Source organism: Perca flavescens, chromosome 15, assembly GCF_004354835.1.
Source record: "Perca flavescens isolate YP-PL-M2 chromosome 15, PFLA_1.0, whole genome shotgun sequence".
NCBI lineage: Eukaryota > Metazoa > Chordata > Actinopteri > Perciformes > Percidae > Perca > Perca flavescens.
This window is the reverse complement of record NC_041345.1, coordinates 11,000,682-11,019,497: the sequence shown is the minus strand read 5'-3', so window position 1 is coordinate 11,019,497 and position 18,816 is coordinate 11,000,682. Positions and strand designations below refer to the sequence as shown.

Here is an 18,816-nt window from a genome sequence, read left to right as displayed (position 1 = left end):
ACTCAAGGCAAACCCTGGCAATGTTCTCTCTCTGCTGTGTGTGTGTGTGTGTGTGTGTGTGTGTGTGTGTGTGTGTGTGTGTGTGTGTGTGTGTGTGTGTGTGTGTGTGTGTGTGTGTGTGTGTGTGTGTGTGTGTGTGTGTGTGTGTGTGTGTGTGTGTGTGTGTGTGTGTGTGTGTGTGTGTGTGTGTGTGTGTGTGTGTGTGTGTGTGTGTGTGTGTGTGTGTGTGTGTGTGTGTGTGTGTGTGTGTGTTGGGGGGATGGGAGTACTCTGACCAGTGAAACTATATGAGATCACTGCTAGGAAAAGAGTGTAAAGAAATACAAGAGAGGCTGAGAAAAGCAGAGCATATTTACAGTAGAATGGAGTGCTTTTGTGAAAGTTATTTTAAAAGTGAAGGTGAAGATCAAGCCTCTCATTCAATCATGGAAGTCAATGTTTTATGACATGCAGCAGTGAACTATGAACCCCATGCACACACAGTTTGCACACAACACAAACACTTGGCGGTGAGCAAGATGATCTTTAAGCAAAAATGTATGCAGTTGTTTTGCTGTACTCAAGACGGTTGAGGCTTGTTTTTTGTTTTAACAGTGGTAATAGTTAAATTTTAAACATACACCATTGTCCCAAAAGCACAGCGCACAAACCGACCCAACCCTTCCAGAGAATGCTTCTCTCGTCTTTGGTCCTCGACCTGAACGACAGGAGCTTTGTGCTGCGTTAGACATTCTTTTAGCTCCAGCTCTCAGTGAGGAATGTGATTGTCAAGGGGTCAGCATAGTTGAAGTGGCTTGGATGTCTTTTAGCATAACAACTCGAGCTCCAAGTCAGAATCTGTGCCATGATTACAGTCATGTTGATAAATAAATGTGTAGCTCACAGTTTACTAATTCTTAGAGCTGTGAATCAGTGTCAGCATTTAAATTGAATCACACTAGCTGGGAAAGTTTTCCCCTCTTTCCAAACATGAGCAGAGAAAGAATAGTTTTTCCTTTCCCCCCCTCCCCAACACGCTCCCACAACCCCTTCCATGTACTGTCCAACTTGAAATTTGACACTATGATTTCCATGGTGTCGTAGTAATAGTCTTTTCTTTTCCATTTTTTCCAAAGTCCTTCGGCCAAGACATTTGTCTTGTTAGGGCACGTCCAGCCTCAGTGGGAGAGTTGAGGAGGCTTTCACATAGCCTACAGAAGAGAGTAAGGCTGGAACTGGTCCCATAGCTTAGTATTTGATTGGGATACACAATGGGCTGCTGTTGTGGCTACTGGAGCATATTCATATCTGATACTGTATGTTAAGCAGGTATCTGTCAGCTAACCAGCGAGTGAGCTCAACAGACAACTACAGTGTTAGTTTTCCTTGTCGTTGAGAACACCGGCTCGTTCTGTAAAAGGAAGTGTTTGTCATTTTGGGAACATGTTTATTAGCTTTCTTGCAGAGTTTTAGGTGAGAAGATCCATATTGCTCTCATATGTTGGAATTGGTTAGCTTAGATTCGCTGGAAGACTGGAAACGGAGGGAAATGGCTAGATTAGCTTTGTCCGAAGGTAACCTAATTATCGTGACATGACATGTTATCTTTACCTGGTTTTAAAGGCTGCTTTACATTAAAGTGATTTCATTTTCTAAACTTACCAGACTTACTAGCTGTTTGCTTACTAGCTGTTTTGCCTTTTAATATTCAGTTCATCTAATATTTGCCGCAATATGGACATTGGTGTATTTAGTCAAAAATATTGTGATATTTCTCATCTAACTCTAGACTTGAAAGAGAATAAGCGAGTCAAACTATTTCTTTAAGCAGACATGATTATTTGGAGATCCTGTTTCTGCTCTGTCATCAGCTAACCAGCCATCCTGCCAAAAAAGATCAGCCATCAGTTCACCAGCTATCCAGTCTGCCAAAGCAGCTCCAAGCCAGAAAAAAAAACTGTATCCACCCTCCTGGGTTCCTCTGTGACTCACTAGACGTTCCACATTGTTTTTGCTGTGGCAGGTCAGAGGTCGTTAGCTAGCTCTGTTCAGTATTTTCATTGCTGTCTGGAAAAAAAAGATGGCAGTAACTGTCCTGTAAACCTTTGGACAGCTCCATAACTGGAGAGGCAGGCCTAAGGGATTGTGTGTGCTTGTCTGTGCCTATGATCAGGGAGTTTTCCTGCGTTTTTTTTTTTCCCTCCTCAACTCTATGACTTCAGTGTGTGTGCGTGTGCGTGTGCGTGTGCGTGTGCGTGTGTGTGTGTGTGTGTGTGTGTGTGTGTGTGTCTCGCAAGAGTCTGTTTCCATAATTTAGTTTCACCCTGAGGCCAGAACTCTTTCTGTGAGCAGAGTAAAGCCGGCTGATATTGAGACGTGAAGCTGGCTAATTGAAGGTTAAGATTAACAGACTACTTTTTAATTGGTTATGTTAAAAGGAGGTTATAGGAGTATTTTTCATTATTTAATCTATGCCAATACTATAACGCCATAGGTAAAAAGAAGCAGACAAGTAACCGAGAAGGATAGTTCAACTTTGAGACATTTCAAATGTAAATGGTGCGAAACAGACTGCAATTCTGTACACTCATGAAAAACTCAGAGACAATGCAATCACCCATTGTATCCAGTCTGCGCCCACACTGAAGTCACTCAGGCCTCTTTCTTTCCATCTTGGCACCGAGTGTTGGAGGTCTGGATCCAATTGGTCTGTCACCAGATGGAGCTAGACTTCTATGCATTAATCAGAGCTGGGGATCATCTGAATGGTGAGCAAATCAATTGGGTCCAGGCGAGGAAGCCAAATCCAGCTGTGGTCTGGCATGGAGCAACAGCTGCAGGAAAGAGGGAGGCGAGAGTAATGGGAAAGGGAGGAGGAAAAGTGTGTGTGAGTGAGAGCATTGTAAGAGACATGTTGTAAAGAGAACAGCGAATTAGCGAGAATAAAATTAAAGGAAGAAGAGTGAGAGCAAGATGGGGATCAGACAACAAACAAGGGGATGTAGTGAGACCGCTAGATGTTTACACTCAAACAGGAAGAGGAAGTGAATACTTCAATGATATTTGAAACGAGCAACACATTACATTGAATGAAATGGCTTTAAAGCTTTTTTTTAGTTGATTCATAGCAAAAAAAACTTTGTTCTTTCACAAATATGTGCTCATTCATGTGTAAATACTTCCACCAACTAATCAAAATATTCTCATAAGCGTATAATCTGCCATTTAGAATCATTCAGAATACATACGAGCTTTTCGCTCAAATGACGGCCGTCATGTTGTACCTCCATCTTTAAAATACATTAGCCAAAGAGGGACATACAACCGCCTTTTGCGCTTTTACACTCTGTGGCACTGTGACGAATGCCAGGGACAGGGAGAAGATTACTCTATTATTTGAAAGCTTGTTGAAGATGAAGGATCACGCCTATTCTCTAGGACATGTAACGGAGTCGTCAAGGAAGTTAAAAAGAGAATTAAAACGATAATGCGACAGGCAAAGCAACAAGACCAAAGTTAATATTGGAGTGGCTTTTCCAAGATGGAAGGAGCTCATAAGGAGCAAGGATTTTAAAAAGGGACATCAAAGTTGCCTGCATTCTTCTCAAAAGGTAATTCTGCCTATTTTGTGTAAGTTCAAAGTTTTATAGTTGCTTGGCTAACTATAGCATGGTTGTGCATAACAACGTCTAGGATACTTTTCCTCACGTCGATGATGAAAAAAGATTGTCTACCTTGTAACATAAACGTAATCATGTGTCGTGATTTCCCTGGCAGACAACTCACGTCATGTGAGCTGGAACAGCTGCGTGTAAACGATGGAGATATTAAGAGCTAATTTCGGTTTCGTTGACATGATTTTTCATACTTCTCAGAGAAATATATTAAAAACACAAACCTCCTTGGCTTCTCTCTTGCGCTGTAAACATTGCCTTAAACTATTAATCTCGTACAATATACAGAATAACAATAGCACTGATACTTTACTAACATTAGCTTGCATATGTTTGGGAACCTGATAGCTGATGTTAGCAATGAAATGGTACCAAAATAACGTAAAACTATTATTACACTGGAAGGAACACTCCCGGACGAAGTCGTACTTCTTCGAATAATACGGCCACCGTAGGAGTTAAAACGCGCTCGGAATGGGAGGGGCTAGAAAGTAATATTCAGTTGGTTGTCCTATATAATTTCACCGCTAGATGGGAGAAATTCTTACACAATGTAGCTTTAAAAACTACTATACTAGTATTTTGCACACTTTAACAAGTTAACTATAATGTTTGTATACTTGACATTACTGCATTTCCCAAAGTATTAGTTATTAGACTATTTAAACCATTCTGCCACTGGCTTCACTTCATTTCAGTAACGTATGGAAATCAACAAGCAGAGACCTGAGACTTCAGAGTAGTCAGAGTAACATTATTGTCACATGGTCATAAAGCTGCAAGGAGGGACTGAAAACCATAAATATAAAACAATATATGTAATATGTTCTATATCTATGCTGAAAACTCTCACGTGTGGTGCATTCAAGAACACGGACATCTGAGCTCACAGAGTTGGATGTGAAATGGCAACTTCTTTCAGTGGTACAACATTTTTAAAACATCAGCGTTTTTTGTATTTTAGGATTGATTTTTGAGCTCTTGGATACTGTGTTTTTCTGCAGTAATACCTCTTTTTATATTAGGCCATTGTGGGCAATGTTGCAAATCAGTTAACAGGACAGGTTTATGGCTATATTGGATTTTTATATAATTTTGACATTTTCAATGTGGTGAAGTAACTTGATCTGATTTTATATTACTGGACTGTCCAAAACAGACCAGAAATTTCCAGAAAATGTATTACAGATAACTTTATACATTTTGCTTACTCCTAATGGGTTGTTCTTTTAATGAACAAGTTTTAGCTGTGTGTATGTGAAGGAAATATAACTTCCACAAATGAAATGAATTTATATATAGTAACTATTGGGTATCAACCATAGGCCATATACTGTATGACCGTTTCACATTGAATACATTTTCTGTGTCAATTACATTATAAAAGTCACTGTTTCTGCTGTAAGTTACATTCCTTTGGTCAAAGCAATCCCTTGTGTGCATTGTCTTATGTTTTCTAATGAGTTGCTGCGGTGAAGTAACCATTACACAGAGTTTAGATTTTGGGAAAAATTTATTGAATGGGTATTCAATATTGGCAGTGAAATTAACTTAAACCACTGGCCTGGAATGTAGAAAAGCAATCTGAATATGTAAGGTAAAGCATACATGATTTATAGATAAGGGCTTAAAACATGCAAAACAACATATGATACTTTACTGCTCATGAACTATTACCAGTAGATCAGGCCTGCAGTCAGAATGATTCATCTGTTCTTCCTGATATCTCTGCATGGAGTACTCATATGTTGAGACAAAGAAGCTTTCCCTGTTTGCAGTAAAGACCACAATACATCAGTCTCTTACTTATCTGCCATGATTCTTTCCATCTGGCTGTCAGAGCTGCCTGTTGCAACACTGCACGCTGCAGAATACAGCTAGACAAACAGCATTGACATCCTCCATCATCTTTCAATAACAAGAGCAGGATGGAAAGTTTAGAGATGGATGTGCGCTGGTGCAGCTTCTTGTGTTTTTAATTTGTAACTCTCACCTGGATTGTTTCGGTTAAACAGGAAAAATGTGTGCGTATGTATCCTATACAGTCACAGTTGGCCTGTTTTGTTTGTGCGGATTTTATAACATTTTGTGTGCACATGCAGATCGAGAGGCGGTTGGAGTTGGTGCGTTTGGTGTCTCACAACACACACAAGAGGCTGGTGTCCTGTCTGCAGGGTCAGCTGGGCACAGACACAGAGAAGAGACATGTAAGTGGCGCTCAGTTTCTCTTTACTTTACTTTTTCATTCGGCAGTTGCACTTTGTAGACACTTGCAACTTTGAACAACTTCATCTTACTATCTCAGCATGTTAGCAACACCCTACATAGTCAGGATCTCTATGTAAAGTTTTCCACTTTACTGTCAGTCACTCTGTAGCTCATACAGAAATGAAATAAGGGTGAATCACTGTGACACCATTGTCAGTATTAGCAAGGACCTGCTATCTTGTGCTATAAAACAGGATCTCCTCTTAATGCAACACATTGATATGAGAGACACTCAAGAGGAAAATATTCAGCACTGGCCTCTTGCCAGCTTCACTATCACTGAATAACAGACCTAACACACACACACACAAACACTGAAAAAACTCTGAGGGAATCAGTGTTATGTTACTTTGTCGTACTTTTATATTTTTTAGGATATAATTATTGAATGAGGAAAACTCCCAACAGCTTTTGATATTTATGGCTGAAAAATAAAGATTATTTGCAGTAATTACCTAAAATGCCTAATTAGCTTGTCATTGGGTTATCTTTTGGCTATTTGTTCCCCACATACTTAAGGTAGGCTAAACATGATTTGCTGATCTGCTTGCAGAAAAAGCTGCCCCTGACGATGCTGTCCCAGGCCATGCAGGAGGGAGGCAGTCAGCTGGGAGACGAGAGTCTGATTGGGTGAGATACCTGTCTTTCTCAAAAATAAAATTCCATTAATCTCAATTAAACATAATACAACATTGAAAGTGATCGATTGAGTCGAAGGAATGTGAAGGATCTAACAAGGGGCCTCTTGTGTGTCTGGGTGTTTTCTTTTACATTAACATTTTTCTCACTGTGAGAAAAGTAGTGATAATTTCAATACATTCCTGTGTGTGAGCAGCAAGATGATGGATGTGTGTGGGGAAGCTGAAAGCAGACTAGCGGCTGAACTGATGCACCATGAAGTCCAGATTGAGAGAGACATCCTGGATCCTCTCAACCAGCTGGCTGAGGTGAAAACACTGCAAGTCTCTTCATACTGTAGTGATCCCTTATGACCTGCATAGATCTGTATTTAAATTGTAAAAAAGCCTGTACAGGATCTGTACACACTATGTGTTTAATCTTCGGATTGTGCCAAATTCAACATGGCCTTTGGCATCTTGTGTGTTACATCACCATTCTGCATGATTCATATTCGCAACATTTTCTCACGGTAAAGGTTTCTCTCAGTGTTGACTATTAATGACATGCGTGTGTACTCATGCTGTACTCATAATCCTCACTGTTTCTCTCACAGGTCGAGATTCCCAATATACTAAAACAGCGAAAACAACTCGCCAAACTGGTTCTGGACTATGACTCAGCCAAGACAAGGTACACTGGCTCTTAGTTTTGATTCAGCTCTATTATTATTATTATTAAATGTTAACTTTAATTGCAAATGAACAAAAGTTTGCATAGATAGAAAGAAAGGCAACTTTTTCAAATCAAATATGCTCATGCTAACAGTAGACCAAGTGTCTAAATAATGTTTTGGCCTGCAGGTGGTACCAGGCTACAAAGTCCAACAACCAGGCTATGGCAGCTAAGACTGATTCGCTCAAAGACGAGATGGACGAGGCTCTCAACAAAGTAGAAATATGCAAGGTAGATCTTGTTTTAAATCTCTATCGCAATTCAGTTTTCTAATTTATTACTCACTCACTGCGGTATGCTGTATACACAGTATTTAATCAAGACACTTTTAATCTGATGGCTGTACATTCCAGCCAGGGTCTCTTCATCAGGTTAGGATATCTTATGAACTGTCTGAACAATGGAAGCTTTGTAACAGGAACAAACATGTTATGCACATTATTAGACCACGTAATTAAAGGTCATTGTTTTGTCATCTGGAGTTCATCTGCGTCTTAATTAAAGGTTTCTGTGCAAAGTAAAGCAGAAGGTTTAAGGTTGCCATAATTCTTTGCCATGTATGGAAATATATATATTTTTTTAATCCTACAGGACCAGCTCGCTGCGGATTTGTACAACTTTGGTTCCAAAGAGGGAGATCATGCACGCTATTTTGTCATGGTGGGTGCACCTCAGTGTAAAAGACCTAGAACTAAAATGGAAATGTGTTGCAAATATGTTCCATTCCACTATAACTGTATTATTTGTTGAATTCCTGCTTCATTGTATGCCAAAGGTTTGTTTATATGAACTGTGATTATGTATGTTTGTTTGTTTGTATGTGTATGTCTACCAGTTATTAGAGGCGCAGGCAGACTACCACAGGAGGTCTCTGGCAGCTCTGGAGGCAGCTATACCAACTATCCAATTACAGCAAGGTGAACATCAAGACATCAAACATGCATTCATTAAATCTGCAAACAATATAATAGAGCATAACATTTGCATGCATTCATCATTAAACCCCAATGTAGTTTTAGAGCTGGTATTCGTTAACACATTCTACAGCACACCAGCTGCTCTATACTCTAGAAATGTTGCCTGGCTTGTTAGTTTGTACCCGTCCTTGACGGTAGTGCAAATAAAATTAATCAAAACAGAGTCCGCTCAATGGAAGCAAAGCATTTCTCTCTCTTTCTCCGTGTTTGTATTTTCTTTATCAACTTTGAGCACAATCACAGTAATATCACTAGTCAATAATCACCACGCAAGTTTTAGTACTTACGGAGCTCCATTGTCTCAGACTTATCTAATGCCACATCTGTTTTTTCTCTGGTTCTATTTAATGAATTACTAACAGCTTAGAGGTGGACATACAGCAGACTGATGGTAATAAAGAGGAGCAAAGTCACTTCCAAAGTCATTTTCCAGAAAACAAAATGACTAAAATCAAATCTCAGTTTCTCTCCTAAGTTGTGTTTCCATAGTGTGTTTACATGCACTTAAGTAACCAGGTTACAATCCGCTTCCTGCAGTATGTTAATGAGAAATTCTTTAATTGGGGATTGAAGAAACGTGATTTACTTGACTAGATTTCTCCTGGAGAAAGAGGATTTCTAGGCTTTTAACATGTATGCATGTGCATGATAAAGACTTCAGACAGGGAAAGCATCACTTGTGACAGCAAGGCAGTGGGATGAAAGGAGAGCTCATTACACCTAGCATTATTAACTATAGAAGAATAATTGACAGACAAAGAACAGAAATGCTGTCAAACACTAGTCTGCACTAAGTGTAAAGACACTGACTTCTCTCCCAGACGGCTGGATGGAGAAGCCGGCATTCGGCATGGCTCTGGAGGAACACCTGAAGAGGAGTAACCGTGAGATCGCTCTGCCTTTGGAGGCCTGCGTCATGATGCTGCTGGAGACCGGCATGAAGGAGGAGGTATGGATAGAGTGATGGCAGAAGAGTAGGAGAAACTAGGGCAAAGTTGAGGGTTAATTAACCAGAATTTGGACAAAAACGTCTACCCATAAAACTTCACTCTGTCGGAGCTGGAAGGAGATTACTCATATAGAAATGGCACATACAGTCAGGAAACATCTGTGGCCAACTTGTGGTCAATTTGCCTGACAGGCCACAGGCTGAGGGAACAAGCACTGTGTGTGTGCAGACATCTGGTATGCATTAGCATGATCACTATTGCAGTCTTAAAAATTTAACCATATCACTGGACTCCCCAAGGAGGGCAGTTTTATTAACGCAAACAAAACTCTTGCTGTACATCTGTCTGCTACTCATCCCGAAAGAGCTACATCTCTATTACTAACAAAAACGATTCAACTTGACTTTCTCAGTCATTTAGTAGACACACTTTGTGTGTTTTACTTCTCCTTTACTGATACCAACCCAGACTCACTTCTTTAATTTTAGGATGAAACCCGTACCCTTTACCTTTTCGAAAAAAGCACTAATCTGTCATTTTCTCTACATTTTCCCGGCAGGGTCTCTTCAGAATAGCTGCCGGAGCTTCCAAACTGAAGAAGCTCAAAGCAGCGCTGGACTGCTCCACCTCGCAGCTTGAGGAGTTCTACTCTGATCCCCACGCCGTCGCCGGTACAACCTCTTCTACAAATCCACAAAAAAAATAAAATTAAACCATCTGGTCGAGATCATTTTCTCATAGCTTTTCTCTTCATACACAGGAGCCCTGAAATCCTACCTTAGGGAACTTCCTGAACCTCTAATGACTTTTGGCCTGTACGATGAGTGGACACAGGCCTCCAAGTAAGAAGACACACAGATATGGCTCTTTTAATATCCTGTCAAACAAGCTCACTCTGTGCTAATAAGCATTAAACACATACACCTGAAGCAGTGTGCTCCCAGGTTGCTTTAGATATTCTGGTACTTGTGTAACAAGCTTGTGTGTGTGTGTGTGGTGTGTGTGTGTGTGTGTGTGTGTGTGTGTGTGGTTGTGTGGTTTCAGTGTGTCTGACCCTGACAAGAGGCTTCAGGCCTTGTGGGTGACATGTGACCATTTGCCAAAGACTCACAAAGCAAACCTCAGGTAAGAGCATCTTTAGCTTTTTTGTGTCCGTTCAGATGATGCACCACAACGTGTTTTTGCATCGTTTCAAAAAGTAAATCAACAGAACGGAGTGTATGGAGTTAATTTCTGTTCCGTTTTTCACTTTCATAAGTGATTCTGCAGATTCTACCTAGTTCAGTAAGTCATGTTGATGCCTTATTAGACGTCTCAATAGAGCACTCACTTCTGCTTATAACAATGGTTCTCAACCCGGGGTCCCAAGATAAATTTGAAGGGTTGAAGATTGAAAAGTGGTTATGAAAAATAAAGAGAGAACTTATTCCTGTGAAACTAAATTATCCTTATATTTTTAAGTTCTCTCTAATTTATGTTTTTTTATGCCTCTGCCCGGGTGACAGCCGTGGCCAAAGGCATTATGTTTTGGAGATGTCCGTCCATCCCATTCTTGTGAACGTGATATCTCAGGAGCCCCTGGAGAGAATTTCTTCAAATTTGGCACAAAAATCCACTTGGACTTAAGAATGAAGTGATATTTTGTGAGATTTTGATTGTCAATGGTACTGAAGATACTAAATTGACACTAATCATGGGTGTCCACCTTGAAACAGTAGTGATTGTATAGTATAGTATTGTGTGTATATATATCTTCTGTGATGCCCAGTTGAAGATAAAATACACTTTATACCTTTTTATTAAATTGCTTTAAAATCTTCACTACATAGATTGAGTCTGGAGAGACATGGATGTAAACTGCAAGTTGACTGGTTGGCTGAGGCATACAACCGCAACGTGGTAATTCTAGTATATATTGTAAAATACTGGTCACTTTTACCACTTCAAACCTCCTTCAAGGCCAAAATCCCCAAACAATTTAAGAAAAACAAATATACTCTGGTTGAGCTGCTACAACTCCTATCCACACCAAGGCCATCCGTTTGCTTTGGGGCTTTAGGTTTTTAAAGTAATTGGAGTCTCTGTTTCAGGTATCTGGTGAAATTTCTGGCTAAACTTGCTCAGAACAGTGAGGTTAATAAGATGACTCCCAGCAACATCGCCATAGTCCTTGGGCCCAACCTGCTATGGGCAAAGACTGAGGGGTAAGAACTGTGTATTGTTACATCATGTTACCTTTCCGAGTACAAAATGAAGCTGAGGTTGATAAAGCTTCCTCCTGTCCTTGTCTGTCTTTGGTTGTGTTCAGGACGCTGGCAGAGATGGCAGCAGCCACATCAGTCCATGTGGTCGCCATCATTGAGCCCATTATCCAGCATGCTGATTGGTTCTTCCCTGAAGGTAAAACATCTTGGTTTGTTGTTTTCGCAAAAGTACTTCTTCTCTGTCTTACCTAAGAGAACAGAACAGAAAAGATCACACAACACGAGAGATTTAAGGGGGTGAAATGTCCCTTGAATGTGAATGAAAGACTGGTGTTTTATCTGAATATATTGATTGCAGTGCCAACAAAATGTATAAGAAGATCATCTTAACCGTCATTGTATTTTTTGTCTCTCAATTTGCTTCCAACCTTCTTCACTCCAGAGGTGGACTTCAATGTGTCAGGCATGTTTGCCATGCCCACCCACTCAGCCACGCCAGACCCCGATCCCGTCCTGGATAGGAAACGCCCAGGCAGCCTAGTGGGGCAGGACGGGGACAGTCACACCCCCCGTAAAGACAGGTACCTGCCTCGCCCCACCCTCAGCCTGCCCCTCACCCTCTCGTCCCGTCCCAAGACACTGAGCAGGCAGGAGTCACGGGGCCCGGTCGTGTCGGCTCTCTATGTAGTGGCCAACGAGTCCATCACAGTCACAGAAACACCCACGGAAGATCTGCCCAGTCCAGACTTCAAAGCTGTGTCGCAGTCTAATGTAGCTCCCATTAATCCAGTTATTGATAAGTAAAAGAAGGGAATGATGTTTTTCTTGTGATTTTTTGCACCACATTTGTTATGTTGAGGTGATTTCAGCTCAAGTTAATCAGTTATGTTTTCCTCAAGATTGGTACCAAACGTGATGAAAAAGCTCTTTAAAAAAAAAAAAAAAAAACACACAAACCATTTTGATCATTTTTCAGTCTCAGTGGGATACCATTTTGTCTAGAGCTATAATTCTCATGTGTTACTCTTGTGTACTTCTGTGTTTATCTCCTTTGTTTCCCAATTAAAGCTTGGGTCACACTGTAGGTTGCTGGTTTTATGTTTTGTGTGGGCTTCCTCTGTTGCATTTTGTTTGTATGGTGTGGCATCTGTCTCTTCTGTACCTGCAGAGATGTCGCTGTTCAAAGTTCTATTTGAAAGGTCACTGTCATGTGGTTTCATGTCCTTTTTGGGTCCTTCCTTCTGAACTGGTTTCATTGAACTCAGGAAGTGGCGTCTTTTTCTGTCTCCTGCACCATCTCTCTCTTTCTGTCTGTCTCGGTCTCTTGCTCTTTCATTCTGTCTGATGGCGTGTAGTTTGCCCTCCTGAACTCTCTCCCCTCTCCCCCCTCCCTAGCACTGTTAACAAACAGCCGGAGCCCACTCCACGTAGAACCAACACTGTAAATAGAAAGCAGCCACAGCTAACCTCACCCACCTTCCAACCCCCATTGCCCCCTCTGGAAGCCGGGGGTCCTGCCCAGCCTGATCCCCTGCTCCAGCTCCCGTCCCCGGCTACAGAGGCTGAACAGCCTGGCTTGAGGGGTGCTAGTAGGGGTGTTGGTGGTCTGGGTGGTGGGGTCCAGGTAGCCACAGTGCAACCTCAGGTTGTAACCCAGCTCAGCGCAGAGGAGAGCAGGTAAGGAAGAGCGAGCTGAGTTAGCAACAATATTCCACCGCCTGCTCGCAGCCAATCAGCAAATCCTGTGCTCACCTGCACTTTGTTTGTTGTGTGTTTGATTGGTCTTTGAGTTTTTTTGTTCCAATGTCGAAAGGCCTAAACTAGAAAATCATTATAAAGTGTCTATTACGTCCTCAGCTTTTAATTTTACTTCATTTTCACAAATTAAGAATGCAGTGCAACACAAATCATGTGATGTTTTGATTACAGGCAACTGTTATCCTTCCTGCTTGTTGTGATGATTGACCAGTCCATTTTTAGAGATCTACTCCCCTTCTTTCTTGCCTGCGTGTCTGTTGGAGTGTTTGATGTCTGTGACAATGTCTGATTTTGCATGTAACCCATTACTGTGCTTTTGATCAAACTGATTTCATGATTTTGCATCCTCTTCTCTACACTTGTCTTTACATTGTTTTGTGAGTTATTCCACGTGTGATAACATTCATCTAAAGTAATTATAAATGTCATTTATACACTCACCTAAAGGATTATTAGGAACACCATACTAATACCGTGTTTGACCCTATCCTATCAATGTGGGCCAACATTTCTAAAGAATGCTTCCAGCACCTTGTTAAATCAATGAACCAAATAATTAAGGCAGTTCTGAAGGCGAAAGGGATCCCCCACACCATTACACCCCCCCCCCACCACCACCACCAGCCTGCCCGCCCAGGGGTAACAAGGCATGACGGATCCATGTTCTCATTCTGTTTACACCAAGTTCTGACTCTACCATCTGAATGTCTCAACAGAAATCGAGACTCGTCAGACCAGGCAACGTTTTTTTCAGTCTTCAACTGTCCAATTTTTTGCAAATCGTAGCCTCATTTTCCTATTTTTAGTGGAGATGAGTGGTACCTGGTGGGGTCTTCTGCTGATGTAGCCCATCCGCCTCAAGGTTGTGCGTGTTGTGGCTTCACAAATGCTTTGCTGTATACCTCGGTTGCAACGAGTGGTTATTTGAGTCAAAGTTGATCTTCTGTCAGCTTGAATCACTCGGCCCATTCTCCTCTGACCTCTAGCATCAACAAGGCATTTTTGCCCCCCCAGGACTGCCAAATACTGGATGTTTGTCTTTTTTCAGACCATTCTTTGTAAACCCTAGAAATGGTTGTGCGTGAAAATCCCAGTAACTGAGCAGATTGGGAAATACTCAGACCAGCCCATCTGGCACCAACAACCAGGCTACACTCAAAGTTGCTTAGATCACCTTTCTTTCCCATTCTGATATTCAGTTTGGAGTTCAGGAGAATGTCTGGACCTGGAAAACACCCCTAAATGCATTCAAGCAGCTGCCATGTGATTGGTTGATCAGATAATTGCATTAACGAGAAATGTAACAGGTGTTCCTAATAATCCTTTAGGTGAGTGTATATTGCTTGCATGAGTTCTTCCAGCACTTCTTTGTTAAAATATGTTAAAGTACAGATGACATGTTGATGGATTAAAATTTGGATTCATTGTATTCCCACAGCCCAGCCCGTGAGCTCATGTCCACCCCTCCTCTCCAGAGGAATGGTTCAGTTCTTACAGTAGGAACCCCCCATTCTCAGGGTGGATCCAGGGGGCCTAGTCCACACATGGTTCGCAGAGGTGAGAGAATGTACATTCCTAATTATTAATTTATTAATTATTTTAATACCATCAATATTGTTAATATCATGTAATTATGTTTTCCTCTAAAGGCACAAAGAAGCAGGCCCCAGCCCCGCCCAAACAGTCCAGCACCTTTGCCTCCCAGCCCAGCAACACCCAGATATCCGGCTCCACTCATCACCCACCCATCACCCCCAGACGCCAACTCGGCAAAGACAGCCCAATCCATGCTCCGAGCCACCCGCCCCCACAGCCTCCTCAAGCCCACCAGGCCCAGGGGGAGTCAGAGCCTTCTCCCCCAAGAACTCCCACCCCACCTGACACTCCGCCTCATGATGGATCGCACTTCATCCCGCCGTCTTTCTACCACTCTGGATCTCTCCCTCGCCCCTCCAGGCCGGCACCCAGGCCACGGCCCCGACCCAGCATGCCGCCGCCCCCACAACCCGCAGTCAATGCCAATGACGACGGTAATGGCATTTCCGGCTCCGCCTCCAAAATAATAACCGGTAAACAGTTTCATGTGCCTCACACATCATGCTTTTCAGTATTCATATACTTCATTATACAGTATATGAAACGTGTGCAATATGATATATAAATAGTACCAGCAATGCTCAAAAAGAATCAGAAAATGTACACCAGGCAGCGGAAATCAAGAAAGGGTATTTATACTGTAACAAAAATATTGGTGGAAGAATCCTCTGTGTGTGTGTGTGTGTGTGTGTGTGTGTGTAACGTGTACTGTATGATCAAGTTTTTCAAGTGGAATCAAAAGTACCAAAGTAAAAGTACTCCTTATGTGAAAGGCTCCTGTAAGTGTTCTATTCCTATTTAAGCGACATTTTAATGTTTAATGTAGCTGGTCGAGATGCAGCTAATTAATTGCTTTATATACGGTTGTTGTTTAACCTTTAGCAGTTTGTCATATGTTATAAGCTCATATGTTTAGAATGTAAAATCATAATCTGCAAAGGAACTAGTAACTTTAGCTGTAAAATAAATGTAGTTGAGAAAATATATTATACAATATTTGCTTTACTCCGTTTCAATTAAAAGTCCTACATTCAAATCTACTTACCGGTAAATAAAAGTACACAAGTATTGGTGGAAATAAAATTACTTAAAGTACCAAAAGTAGAAGTACCCATTATGCAGAATTGCATATTCCAGAATAATGTATAGTACTGTATATAATTATAGTACAATTATTGATTAATTAATGTGTTCTTCACTTTCATGTTGCAGTTGGTAAAGGTGGAGCTGATTTTAATTACTTTATGAACTGCTGGGTAGCTTAATCTTTAACAATACATCATAATTTATTTGTTGATCATATTTAGTATTATCTAAATCTGCCAAGTAACTTAAGTTGTCTAATAAATGTAGTTGAGTAAAAAATACAATATTTGCCTCTGAATTGTAGTAGGGTAGAAGTATACAGTAAAGTAGCATGAAATAGAAATACCGGTACTCAAGTGCCTTAAGATTAAGTACAGTACTTGAGTAAATGCACTTGGTTACATCCCAGCCAAGAATTAAGGAGTTTACTGTTTAGGCACTCCTGCACCGTTTTTAATAAAATCATTTCATAATTTCAGATGTAATGAACAGGAACACATCTTTACTGATGTTTAACATTGTTAAACATGATTTCTTCTTCTGTGTAGGCATTGCAACAACTGGAATCACTTGCTGATCGTCTGCTAATACTTTATTCAGTATTGAGTAATCTCAGCTTCCTCTCTATCTTTCTGGCTTTTGGTTTCACTTTGGCATAGTGCCTCACACACTAAATGTAACTGTGGTGATCTGATGCATGACAGGAAATGTGTAAATATTACAGATGTCTGAGCTGCTGGTCTGCCTGTAAGATGAGCTTTGCAAGGCAGGTAATGGTAAGGATCTGATTGGCTGATGTGTTGCTTCTGTGTCCACTGCATGTCTATGTTGCTGTGCATATACTGTATTAGGCATGGGCCGGTATGAGATTCTGACTGTATGATAACCTTCGGCAAAATGATCATGGTTTCACTGTATTGCAATTATAGCTTAACCGGTAACTGGCCCATGCCTATACTGTATACATATATTTACTATGCATTTGTCCTGCACTTTAACTCTGCTGTCCAACAAAACTAACATTCCTGTGATTCCCACACCATCATCAATGCTTGATGGTTGGATGGCTTTTGCCTGTTTTCTGTAATAACTAACATGCGATTTTCTGTGTAAACTACACACATCTAAACACACTAAAGACCTTAAACTGACAGTGTGCTGTTATCGTTTGTGTGCATTTTCTTGAACAGATCTATGCAGAACATTTGTCACATTTCACAATTAACACACCAAGGATACTCTTCCAATATAATAACTGTCTCCACCTCTAAAACGTTAACCGGTACTATAATTGCAATGTTGACTTAATAGAAATATGGATCCTTGGTGTCTTACCGAGTGTGCAAAGGTGGCGTGTACGCTCCCCAGTTTGAAACTGTGTGTGGTGTTAATATAAGTTTGGTTCATTGCTTAAGCTCAAGTTCAAGACAAGCTCTAAACTGATTCATTTGCTGATCAGTCCCCCTAACTGTCCTATGCAGACGGAGGCCTATTCCTAAAGGGGATTGGACGAGCCCTCATCCCTGAGATGATTGCGGACCAACAAGGAGAGAGCTCTGCTGGTCAAGAGCCCACCACCACCCCAGCCCAGAAACTAAACCCTCAGATCCAGACAGAGTTCACCGCTCTGTGAAGAAAAAGAGGGATCGCTCTCATCAAACTCTTCCTTCACACAGATGGTTCATGTAACAGATTTGAATGTTTAGAATCAAAAATCGACAGGTAACTCAAACGCTTCGGTTTACTCCAGCTTGTCACGCTCCACTCACAGGATGCCAGAGTGCTTTCTGGAGAAAGAAATATCTGCCTTTTCTTCGGTTTTGCTGAGAGTCAAACCAGAGACCTAAAACCACAAAACTTATATCCAGCTATTAGTTTTATATCACACTCCTTTTGTTCTAAATACTGCTGGGTATTTTAAGATTGGACTGCAGAGCCTTGCTAGCCTCAACGCTTATTGAACTTAATCTGAATATACTGTATAGCAGCTCAACTCAACAGGTGCTAAGCTTTCACTTGTCTCCTTTTTTTTTTTATCTTGCTGTCGATATTATAGATTCAGTGCTATGAATGTTTTTGGAGACAGAAATCTGTGAATCTGGTTTTAGCACCACATAGACCCGACAACTAGTATTTTTTTTTTTATTCAGCAGAGTTGTGGAGATATTTGAGTGTTAGCCAGCCACTGATGATCTATTTATCATTTTCCAATTTATCAGTTTCAACTGGCATTTTTAGAAGGGCTTTTCAATAATTGTCACACACTTCAGCACCACCCTAAACATACTACTGTAAAGGACCAAAGAAATGGAAATGGGCCAAAGGAAATTAAATAAAGATTTAGAGCTGCTCGGCTACAATTATGGTTGTTAATGACCAAATATTTTGTGCAATACAAAATGCAGTTGTTCAGTGGTGTCCTCTCCACAGTACACATGCTGTATTTTTGGTATTTCAGGTGGTTTTCCTTCTAGTAATCCAGTGGGGTAGAGTTTTATTTTGTTTTCTATCTGAATTTTGATTCCAACTGACCTGATTTATGCTCAAAATGACTTAGATGCTCAAAGATTAGCTTTTTATCATTTAAAGGGATTTTTTCTAACCAATTGATTGTGATAAATGCATTTTCAATACACAGCGTGTAACTGATCACTCCCCTCAAAGCTATGACCAAATACAGCCAAATTCTTCTTTGTGTATAATTTTTACTAAAACTGACCATCTTTAGCTTGTTGGGGTGTTTTTCAGCTCTTTGTTTCTTTCCTTTTTTTTTATTTCTTCTCAGCATTTGTATGTTGGCTTTTCTGCACATAATGCATCATACAATGCATCATTACACTTGATAATTAAAGATTGTTCAACATTGTAAAGTGTTGTCAGCTTCTTCTCATTAGTTAATTGTCATTTTGTCAAAATGTAATAAGGAAAATCCTCAAAACAAAGATGGAAACAAAGTGTGCAAAAGACTGTC

The 18,816-nt window shown here is 40.8% G+C and overlaps 1 protein-coding gene across 7 annotated transcripts in view; it reads left to right on the top strand.

Annotated features, from left to right (window-relative positions):
- Positions 1–18,715, top strand: part of arhgap17b (Rho GTPase activating protein 17b) — a 24,723-nt gene extending 6,008 nt beyond the window's left edge. The window contains exons 3-21 of one of the 7 annotated variants that reach the window (XM_028599336.1): positions 5,756–5,860; positions 6,475–6,551; positions 6,757–6,868; positions 7,156–7,232; positions 7,403–7,505; positions 7,866–7,934; positions 8,110–8,191; positions 9,073–9,200; positions 9,761–9,872; positions 9,962–10,043; positions 10,246–10,326; positions 11,292–11,405; positions 11,510–11,601; positions 11,848–11,986; positions 12,801–13,082; positions 14,602–14,720; positions 14,813–15,193; positions 16,570–16,621; positions 17,327–17,406. In XM_028599336.1, the coding sequence (XP_028455137.1) occupies positions 5,756–5,860; positions 6,475–6,551; positions 6,757–6,868; positions 7,156–7,232; positions 7,403–7,505; positions 7,866–7,934; positions 8,110–8,191; positions 9,073–9,200; positions 9,761–9,872; positions 9,962–10,043; positions 10,246–10,326; positions 11,292–11,405; positions 11,510–11,601; positions 11,848–11,986; positions 12,801–13,082; positions 14,602–14,720; positions 14,813–15,193; positions 16,570–16,577 (2,163 nt within the window). In that variant the 3' untranslated portion in view covers positions 16,578–16,621; positions 17,327–17,406. Of the gene's footprint in view, positions 1–5,755; positions 5,861–6,474; positions 6,552–6,756; positions 6,869–7,155; positions 7,233–7,402; positions 7,506–7,865; positions 7,935–8,109; positions 8,192–9,072; positions 9,201–9,760; positions 9,873–9,961; positions 10,044–10,245; positions 10,327–11,291; positions 11,406–11,509; positions 11,602–11,847; positions 11,987–12,800; positions 13,083–14,601; positions 14,721–14,812; positions 15,233–16,569; positions 16,622–17,326 lie in introns of all 7 variants that reach the window. The other 6 variants (XM_028599334.1, XM_028599337.1, XM_028599335.1 and 3 more) reach the window with 6 other exon arrangements.
- Positions 18,716–18,816: the final 101 nt, after the last annotated feature.